The sequence below is a fragment of the Dysidea avara genome, chromosome 10, assembly GCF_963678975.1.
Source record: "Dysidea avara chromosome 10, odDysAvar1.4, whole genome shotgun sequence".
NCBI lineage: Eukaryota > Metazoa > Porifera > Demospongiae > Dictyoceratida > Dysideidae > Dysidea > Dysidea avara.
The window spans coordinates 23,490,735-23,501,972 of record NC_089281.1 but is presented as its reverse complement, the minus strand read 5'-3'; the positions used below and the strand labels follow the sequence as shown (position 1 = coordinate 23,501,972).

The 11,238-nt window shown below is 38.3% G+C and overlaps 1 protein-coding gene across 3 annotated transcripts in view; it reads left to right on the top strand.

The window, feature by feature from the left end:
- The window catches only part of LOC136237147 (uncharacterized), a 68,830-nt gene that overhangs the window by 30,628 nt on the left and 26,964 nt on the right, over positions 1-11,238 (top strand). For all 3 annotated transcript variants that reach the window (XM_066027455.1, XM_066027454.1, XM_066027453.1), the window contains exons 14-19: positions 837-962; positions 1,082-1,202; positions 1,255-1,394; positions 3,482-3,592; positions 3,921-4,006; positions 4,596-4,669. In XM_066027455.1, the coding sequence (XP_065883527.1) occupies positions 837-962; positions 1,082-1,202; positions 1,255-1,394; positions 3,482-3,592; positions 3,921-4,006; positions 4,596-4,669 (658 nt within the window). The remainder of the gene's footprint in view (positions 1-836; positions 963-1,081; positions 1,203-1,254; positions 1,395-3,481; positions 3,593-3,920; positions 4,007-4,595; positions 4,670-11,238) is intronic.

The window sequence follows — 11,238 nt, the reverse complement described above, 5'->3', positions numbered from 1 at the left end:
ATACTGTGACTGCACTATTAGAGTATCTAGATTTTGACTGTTCTATTAGAGTATCTCAATCTTTTATTGCAAACGTTGTCCCAGAAAAGTGGGTGGGGAATCCCCTGCCTATGCCTGGTTTGAAACCTGGAGAAATTTTCCAATGTTTTTGCATGTTTTTACTTTTTAGTGACTGCTCTATTAGAGTATCTCAATCGAGCTTTTTTTTAAATGTTTGTTTTTACTTTATATACTCTCAGTACTTTCAAAAAAAAGGTTTGTACTACGATGGTAACTTCATATACAGACTGATTTTCAAGTTATTCCGTCAAGTGGGTTACACTGTAGGCGTGACAACAAATCACTTTTGCAATTTTCAAAATCACACATAATTCTGTTGTTCTTAAATCGATCTGTACAAAAATGGGGCTGTAATTGTGTTGCATTATGTTCTTACTCTCCTCCAGATTTGAAGTCAATTGACTAAAGCATGCATGAGTTATAGCGAGTGGAGTGAAAGAAGAAAACAAGCCAGAAGATGAAGAAAAATACGAAGAAAATAAGACAAGCTTTAAAGACACATATTTTAGTAATAGCAAAGCAGATTCACCTCAAATTTGAGTAGGAGGTGCCCTACCCAAGGGAATTTCCATACCAAACCAGTTGATGTCCATTCAGGCACTATTGAGCTACGAATGCTTGTAAACAGTGTTTTCTTGGAACCTGTAAAATGCACATTTGTATGTCGCACGTTTGCATTATCTGTACTTGGCCGCACAATACACTATCGTGTGTCCTGATTATGTATCATTTTTCCATACTTGTAATTTCAGATGATGGACTTTATCTTATTTTAGACTTAGTTGTGATGAAGGAATTACCTGGCAGTCATACAGAATGATACCTAGCAACTACTCACTTGTTAGAGAAATGATAGTTACTGATGTTTATACAGAGTCGACTACACATACCGAACTTGCTACGTACGTGAGTAACATAGTATCATAGCAATCAATTTTAAAGCATGTTTTATTATTAAAAGTGGAGCCATGAAATATCCCAACAATATTTTCTCGTTTGTTCATTGTATTTTGCCCTTTAGGTTTGTTGGAATTGGAACTTTTCCATTTGTAGTTTTGATAGTGGTTAATATTAACACTTCAAGACTAAATCTTGCCAAATGTGATGATAATGATTATACCACTTGGATACCAACTGATGGGGTTTGTAACTACATGTGATTACATAAAGTATATGTATGTACGTATGTTATAGAGATTGGGTGACAGGTGTGTATTGGGTGAAAGAATAGTTTATCGTAAGAGAAAACCAGGACATTGTTGTCATACTGGATCAGATTATTGGAATCCAATTAGTGTTAGTACTTGTCAATGTAGCATTGGGGATTTTGGATGGTAAGTAAAATGTATTATCAGTACATATTTAGTAGAGATGTATCAGAACACACGGTAGTGTGTTGTGCAGCCAAGGACAACCAGTGCATCCGGGCATGCATAAAACATCCCTTGGGGTGCATGTGGGATATCATCTATACCAAATTTGAGCTTAATCAGTCTACTCATATTTAAGATATGTGCCTTTAAATTTTTTTCATATTTTTTCATCTTCTGTTGATTTCTTTTTCACTGCTTTCAAAATCATCATAACTCATGCAAGCCTTTTCAAATTTTTGGAGGGTATGAAGATAATACTGTACCATGTGGCCGCTACAGGATAAGCGCAGGAGCTACTAAAATGCTTGACTGAAGTTACAAAGTGCTTAGAATATGATGCTATGGGAATTTATATATCGAAACTGCCATATGGCAGTTGTGGCGGTGAGAGGGTTGAACTCAGGCTGTCCGCTCCTTTGTTACTATAGATGCAATAATGCTCAGCCGGTCATGTATAGTACTAATTACAAAAGTGTGTACTTTACTGCAAAAAGAAATATATATATATATAAAGAACTTCACGTGGGAGGATCAAAGCAAAAAAATATTCTATATCTGCCATACAAGCACAAGTGTTCTATATTTGGCAGTTATAGAACACCCTATAGACCCACAGTTCTATACCAGGTAGTTATAGAACTGCCAGACCTATTTGCAGGCTAATAGCCTGCTTTTAGTGAGTGATCACTGCATTCTTGGCCAGTATAACCAGTCAACCAAGCCAGTCTAGGCTGATAGCCTGTACTGTGCTGGCTGGCCAGTCAGCCAAACCAGTAAGAGGAGAACCACTGGATTTAATTTATAGACACACTTGAAGGTCTCGATGATGGTTGCTTGTGGTCAGCAGCAGTGAACATTCTTACTACGTTTTGTTTACATAAACTGACGAATCCTACGAATATCACGGAAAAATATGCTTATTACAGTACCACAACCTAGTTGTTGAGAAGACAGACTATACTCACAAACCGACTAATGCAGACACAGCACAGTGCAACACAGACGAAACACAGGTGCAATGCTATTTTACCAATAATAACACTACTCTGTGAGTTTCTAATTGTTTTGTGTGTCTTGTGCATATTTGAAGTTGGCAGTTCTCTATACCAGATAAAGCACTGCCTTTGCTCGTGCTGTACGAGAAATATAGATCTCTCTAAGAGTGGTCTCAAGATGAAATATAGCACTTGGCTTGTCTCTCACCAACTCTTTTCATGCTATATTTCTCATACAGCACTCGTGGCAGTGCTTTATCTAGTACACACACACATATCTACGTATATTATCAATCAGAAGCTAACCTCAAAGCACCTTCATAACATCTTTGTAGTATTGGTTACATAAAATGAAAGCCCAAATGTGTCTTCAATGCAACCCTAAATGCCTCCATAACTTACACCATTTTTTTACCAGAATTTCTACTGACTGACTGGTTTCAGACATGCATGACTCAGTAGCAATATATGGGCTTGATTTTCATTGTTAGTTGGCTCTTCGGTTCATAAGGTGTACATGTTTTTGGCATACCACAGTAGGTAGAATACATGCACTATGGACTTACCTTCAGTTTGTCCTCTTTTTTGTGTCCCATTTCTTTTCAATCATTATAGTACATGATGTCAACTTGTGGGTAGCATGCCAATGGCTTCTTGCATTGCCTATCATATAAGAATAAAGTGGGATTTGCCTGTAATTATTTTATCATGCCTCTAACAGTTGAAGTAAGCAGATTGATTCAATAAACTTATGCATTGTTCTCCATTTGCAGGGCTGGCAAAATTATATAGTCATAAAAAATAAGCAAAATAACTGCTTTTACAGTATAGCGTCATATGCTTGGCGTCTTTCTTTTCTTTGATGTGGTGTTATATGTACAAAAAAAGGTAAACGGGTGCAATGAAACCAGCTAATAGGGATCATCATTAAGTATCATGAAGGGTTGTACTTTCCCATAAAATATTATATTGTGTCAACCTTTCAGTGATGCCATTTTGTTACTATCAAGCACTGTAAAGATGATCACTGTGAGTACATAATATTTCTTCTAGTGATTTAGGGTTTAGACGTTCCACTAGTTCACTGTGTGTTCCAGTGAACCATTATCCAAATACTATCCCTATGAGTTGTGCTATTGATGATCACTATACTGTATCCAGTGGGTGAGGATTAATGTTTGTATGTATATGTAAAAAATTGATATACGTATGTGTATATGTGTGTGTGTGCGTACGTGTGTGCATGCGTGTGTGTGTGTGTGTGTGTGTGTGTGTGTGTGTGTGTGTGTGTGTGTGTGTACTGTGTTGTGTGTGTACTGTGTTGTGTGTGTGTGTGTGTGTGTGTGTGTGTGTGTGTGTGTGTGTGTGTGTGTGTGTGTGTGTGTGTGTGTGTGTGTGTGTGTGTGTGTGTGTGTGTGTGTGTACTGTGTTATGTGTTGTGTGTGTGCAGTGTGCATGTACATACAAGTTATATGTGTGTTGAATTTTATAGGTACCGTCGTATTGCTGGTGATACATGCCAAAATAGTGGAGACAGCAACTTTGATTCTCGTGTTACTCTGGCATGCCCTGATAGAAGTATGAAATTATACATATATGCTTAATTATCTCTGTATAGTATCATTGCACTAACTAAACATTTGCATAATATTATGTAGTACATGGGCCAGACCTGTAGGCAGGAAGTTTGGATGAACCTACCATTGGACAACTTCACTGTAAAATCTATACTTACTAAGATTCAGTACTCTAATAAACAGTTTATTACATACTCTAATGTAACAGTCAGTTATTTTGGTACAATGTATATATGTACAAACCATGTAGCCAATAATGAGTGCTGAAATGGCATGCAGTCTTTTGGTATGTATATATTTACATGGAAGGCCATAATATTTAGATGTGCTTTGAAAGAGTTTAGTTTTTCTGGAAATTCGACCCTGCCCTTAAAAATTCTGGTATGGGCCTAGCTACATACATTTGCCTACAGTTTGGGTGGGCAGAAAAAGACTCGAAATACTCAAGCAGGGTTTGTTTAGTATCTAATGGATGCATGTAGCATTAGTAGATTATGATGCATAATTAGAAATCAATGCAGATTTGTTTTCATTCATAAAAAAATACTCTATATGAACTGACTATCATGTTTCTATGTTTTAATTGGCAGCATTTGATCTGCAGTTAACTGCTGATCCATCAACAACTGCTGTCAACACTTCCATAATATTTTCAGTCACATCAGTAAGCATCTAAGCAATGAATGTACATCATGTTAAATTCCTAATTGGAAATGCATAAATAAATGCTGAGCAAAACATCTACATACTGTAATAGATGAAAAATAAAGAATTGCTGGAAACGTATATCATACAGTTCGATAGTACTGTATAGTAGGGACTACAAAAGAGTAGGCATGGCCCACGAAATAACATCACCCGAAAACCAGCTTCAGTTTCCCCTGACAGTGATGAGGTAGTATTGGTTAGGTAAAACTAAGTCCAAACAAGCTTCAGATCAACCCAAAATGCTTTCAGCAAGTTGCTACGGAATTTAAAAAAATATTTATTTAACGGAATTTTCTACTGACTGCCTGACTGACTGATGCCTCCAGACAAGTGTAACTCAATAACGGCTAAAGCTACAGGCTTGATTTTTTCACTGTTCGACGTCGCTTCGGCCCAAGAAGTGCCTTTTGGCGCGCCGCACTATGTACAATGCATCCTTCATGGACTTACCAGTGTCCTCCTTTGTGTCCCATTCATCTTTGCTGACAGCGAGAAGTGTTGATTTGGTGGTAGAATGTGATGGCTTCCCTTCATAAATGAAATTGTCCATATTTTTCATAGTGATTGCAGAGGTACTTTTCACACAGTTCTTGATTCGTACTGCTGTGTAACAGGTTGAACATAGCCGACAACAAAGTGTAATGGATGCTTCACTATTCAGATGATAATTGATATAACTGGGGCACGCGACACCATTTCTTTATTTCGGTATGCATGGATTGCAGAGGTACTTTTCGAACAGTTTTTGATTTGAAATGCTGTGTAACAGGTTGAACGTAGCTGACTACGAAGCATAATGGATACTTCACTTTTCAGACGATAATTGATATAGCTGGGGCACGCATCACCATTTCAGATGCAGTATATGTGGGTTGCAGTCATAATGATTATTTGCAAAAAAAGTTAACAAACAAGTACACAAAAAATTAGGAATTTTCAACTAGAGTAGAGACCATAGCACATCAAAAAAAGTACTGAAACAAGCTGGAGTAGTACATGATATTAAATCACAGTAAAACAATAAGAAGTGTTATATCCCTTCTGTGCATTTCCATTATGGTATCTTGAGCACAGTAGGGATATAACACATCTTATTGTTTTACTGTGAGTGTGATTTAATAGCATGCACTACTCCAGCTTGTTTCAGTACTTTTTATCGATGTGCTATGGTCCCTACTCTAGTTGAAAATTCCAAAATTTTTTTGGTGTACTTGTACATATTAGTTGCATGCATGGTTCTATCAGTCAATGTGTTCACATCAAGATTCAGAGTGTTGTTTTTATTTGGCAGTTTGGTAACTTCAGCTGACATTACTGTCAGTTTGAAAGCTCTGCATAATAGCATTGTAAGGACATGTAATCATATCATTATGCCTTGAGATATATATGGTTTACAACTGAGGTAGTGACTCATTTTACAACCAACATTGTGTTTCATGTTGAATAATACCAATTAGGTATGCTGCCAGCTGGTGTTTTTGTAGTAAGGTTAGAGAAATCCCACATTCTGTTTGTTACTACAAGTTTCAAGCATACAGTTATTGCAATGAATCAATCGGTCACTCTGCTGTAATCTAGTTCAGTTAATAAGCATCTCACATATTTGTTAGCATACATGTATGTACATGTACATGTATTTTACAGAATGCACATACAACTATGCACATTTAGTAGCAGCCACCAAACTTTTAATTGGTTCAATATGTAGACATTGATCTTAATTGTACTAGTGATGTATTGATAGTATTAATGTGTTTGTCTTCCACTAAACTGTACTGTCAAGATATGTATCAAGACACACGATAGTGTGTCGTGTGGCCCAAGAAGCCGGCGTGCCACACCGTGAGTATATTGACAGGAAGAAAGAAAACGTCATTTTCACACATTTGTATCTCGGTGATACCTCATCCGATTGGAACCAAATTTGCTGCAGAGTTGCCCGCCAGCTAGGGGAGTCTACATTCCAAATTTGAAGGAAATCACTCAAGCCATTTCCGAGATACGAGTGGCCAAAGTTTCATTTTTTTTCTTCGTTTTTTTTTTCTTCTTCGTCTTTTCGCATACTTGCAAAAATTGCTATAAAACGCAAACGCGTACTCCGATCGCCTTGAAATTTGGCACACAGAAGGGGAGTACAAAGGCGAATCCTAGCATCAAATTTGGTGCAAATCCGGTGAATGATTCAGGAGGTATGACCGATTATTCGCGTAAAACAAGATCGATTTGTTGTCACGTCTACAGGGTAAACCGCTTCATGGAATGAGTTGAAAATTGCTATGTAGATGGAGTAACCATCGTAGGAGTGCCTTTTGGTGGTTTGAAAGGAATCGAGATAAAGACCACGGAGATATGACACAAAATCCGACCTGTGTCACAATTACGCGATCGATTTTTAGGAATTAAAAAGTATTAGTTTTCACGCCTACTAGGCAAACCGCTTAGAGCAATGAGCTGAAAATCGGTGTATAGCTGGAATAATCTTCATAGAAAGTCCTTGCAGTAGTATAGAAGAATTGGATTACAAACCACTGAGTTATGATTCGAAAGCAAACTCCGTGTAGCAAATGTGAGATCGAGATACTCTAATAGAACAGTCACCCTAATAGAGCATTCAGCTAATTTATTTACTCCATTATAGAATTCTATTACCATATTCTGTAGGGAGTTCAGCTGCAAACAGTTAATCTTATAGACAGTTCAGCAAGAAGCAAGTCACCCTATAGAGAGTTCAGCTACAAATATATCGCTGTAGTGATTCATAACATTGCAAGTCACACTGAAGAGAGTTCAGCTATAAACAAGTCATGCACCCTGTAGAGAGTTCGGCTACACTCTCTAGAGAATTCAGCTACAAACAAGTCACTGTGGAGAGAGTTCAGCTACAAAGAAACTATCCTGTAAAGAGTTCATCTATACAAACAAGTTACCCTATAGAGATCACCTGCAAACAAGTAACCCTGAAGAGAGTTCAGCTACAGATAAGTCACTTTATAGTTTATACAGTGTTCAGCTACAAGTAAGTCACTCTGTAGAGAATTCAGCTACCACCAAGTCACTCTGTAAAGAATTTTGCTACAAACAAGTCACCATGTAGAGAGTTCAGCAACCAAAATACTACTCTGTAAAGAGTTCAGCTATACAAACAAGTTACTCTGTAGGGAGATCAGCTAGAAACAAGAGAGAATTCAGCTAGAAGAAGTCACCCTGTAGAGAACTCAGCTGCAAAGAAACCCTGTAGAGAGATCAACTACAAACAAATCACCCTGCAGAGCATTCAGCTATAAACAAATCACCCTGTAGAAAGTTCAGGTACAAACAAATCACCCTATATACAGTTCAGCTACAAAAAAAATCACTCTGTAGAGAGTTCAGCTACAAAGAAGTTATGCTACAGTGAGATCAGTTTGAAACAAGAGGTTTCAGCTACAAACAAATTAACCTGTAGAGAGTTCAACTATGAACAGATCATCCTGTAGATAGTTCAGCTAGATACAAGTCACCCTATAGAGAGATCAGCTATAGGAAGTCACCTTGTAGAGAGATCAGCTAGAAAAAGTTGCCTTGTAGAAAGTTCAGTAACAAAGAAACCATCCTGTAGAGAGTTCAGGTACAAACAAATCACCCTGTAGAGAGTTCAGCTACAAACAAATCACCCTGTAGAGAGTTCAGCTGCAAACAAATCACCCTGTAGAGAGTTCAGCTACAAACAAATCAACCTGTAGAGAGATCAGCTCGAGGAAGTCACCTTGTAGAGGGATCAGCTAGAAACAAGTCATCTTGTAGAGAGTTCAGGTACAAAGAACCACCATGTAGACAGTTCAGCTGCAAACATATCGCCTGTAGAGAGTTCACACAGCTAGAAACAATCATCCTGTAGAGAGATCAGCTAGAAGAGGTCACCTTGTAGAGAGTTCAGCTACAAAGAAACCATCATGTAGAGAGTTCAGCTGCAAACAAATCACCCTGTAGAGCGTTCAGCTACAAAAAGATCACCCTGTAGAGAGATCAGCTAGAAGAGGTTACCTTGTAGAGAATCCAGCTACAAAGAAACCATCATGTAGAGAGTTCAGCTGCAAACATATCGCCTGTAGAGAGTTCACACAGCTAGAAACAAATCATCCTGTAGAGAGATCAGCTAGAAGAGGTCACCTTGTAGAGAGTTCAGCTACAAAGAAACCATCATGTAGAGAGTTCAGCTGCAAACAAATCACCCTGTAGAACATTCAACTACAAAAAGATCACCCTGTAGAGAGATCAGCCAGAAGAGGTTACCTTGTAGAGAATCCAGCTACAAAGAAACCATCATGTAGAGAGTTCAGCTGCAAACAAATCACCTTGTAGAGAGTTCAGCTACAAAGAAACCATCATGTAGAGAGTTCAGCTACAAAGAAACCACCATGTAGAGAGATTAGCTGCAAACAAATCACCTATAGAGAGTTCAGCTAGAAACAAATCACCCTATAGAGAGATCAGCTAGAAGAAGTCACCTTGTAGAGAGTTCAGCTACAAAGAAACCATCATGTAGAGAGTTCAGCTACAACGAAACCACCATGTAGAGAGTTTAGCTGCAAACAAATAACCTGTAGAGAGTTCAGCTAGAAACAAATCACCCTGTAAAGAGATCAGCTAGAAGAGGTCACCTTGTAGAGAGTTCAGCTACAAAGAAACCATCATGTAGAGAGTTCAGCTGCAAACAAATCACCCTGTAGAGAGTTCAGCTACAAAAAGATCACCCTGTAGAGAGTTCAGCTAGAAGAAGTCACCTTGTAGAGAGTTCAGCTACAAAGAAACCATCATGTAGACTCTGAGAGTTAAGCTGCAAACAAATCACTCTGTAGACAGTTCAGCTAGAAGAAGTCACCTTGTAGAGAGTTCAGCTACAAAGAAACCATCGTGTAGAGAGTTCAGCTACTACGAAACCACCATGTAGAGAGTTTAGCTGCAAAAAAATAACCTGTAGAGAGTTCAGCTAGAAACAAATCACCCTGTAGAGAGATCAGCTAGAAGAGGTCACCTTGTAGAGAGTTCAGCTACAAAGAAACCATCATGTAGAGAGTTCAGCCTCAAACAAATCATCGTGTAGAGAATTCAACTACAAACAAATTGCCCTGTAGAGGGATCAGTTAGAAGAAGTTACCTTGTAGAGAGTTCAGCTACAAAGAAATCGCCATGTAGAGAGTTCAGCCTCAAACAAATCACCATATAGAGAATTCAACTACAAACAAATCGCCCTGTAGAAGGATCAGCTAGAAGAGGTCACCTTGTAGAGAGTTCAGCTACAAAGAAACCATCATGTAGAGAGTTCAGCTACAAAGAAATCACCTTGTAGAGAGTTCAGCTAGAAGAAATCACCTTGTAAAGAGTTCAGCTACAAAGAAACCACTATGTAGAGAGTTTAACTGCAACAAATCACCAGTAGAGAGTTCAGCTAGAAACACATCACCCTGGAGAGAGATCAGCTAGAAGAGGTCATCTTGTAGTGAGTTCAGCTACAAAGAAACCACCACATAAAGAGGTCAGCTGCAAATAAATCACTTGTTGAGAGTTCAGCTACAAACAAATCCCCCTGTAGAGGGATCAGCTAGAAGAAGTCACCTTGTAGAGAGTTCAGCTACAAAGAAACCATCGTATAGAGAGTTCAGCTACAAAGAAATCACCCTGTAGAGAGTTCAGCTACAAAAAGATCACCCTGTAGAGAGTTCAGCTAGAAGAAGTCACCTTGTAGAGAGTTCAGCTACAAAGAAACCATCATATAGAGAGTTCAGCTACAAAGAAAGCACCCTGTAGAAAAATCAGCTAGAAGAAGTCACCTTGTAGAGTGTTCAGTTACAAAGAAACCCAGAGTTCAGCTGCAAACAAATCTCCCTGTAGAGAGTTCAGCTACAAAAAGATCACCCTGTAGAGAGTTCAGCTAGAAGAAGTCACCTTGTAGAGAGTTCAGCTACAAAGAAACCATCCTGTAGAGAGTTCAGCTACAAAGAAACCACCATGTAGAGAGTTTAGCTGCAAACAAATCACCTGTAGAGAGTTCATCTAGAAACAAATCAGCCTGTAGAGAGATCAGCTAGAAGAGGTCGCCTTATAGATAGTTCAGCTACATTTCAAGTCACCCAGTAGAGAGATCAGCTGCAAAATAATATCCTGTGGGGAATAATGGGCATGTAATAAATATATGTATATAATTTGTATAATTACTAATAAAATCAAAAATAATTGAAGTATAAAAAATCTTTTTTAAGTTCTTTTCTTCTTCCTGTGGTAAAGAAAAAACACATGGGTTAAAAAACCCCCAAAGCCAGCCATTGGCCGGCTTTGCAGTATATAAATACAAAAAGAAGTGATATCTAATCAAAAACAGCCAAGCTGTAAAAAAAGGTGCGGCCCCCAAAAAGGCCATGGTGAAAAAAGATGTGAAATCCAAGGTGGCAGCCAAGAAATGGCTGTGATGGTAGGTTAATGGTAAAAATTTTAATAACGACATTTCAGATGAATTTTGTGCCACTTGGTCTTGGCACCAAATTCACC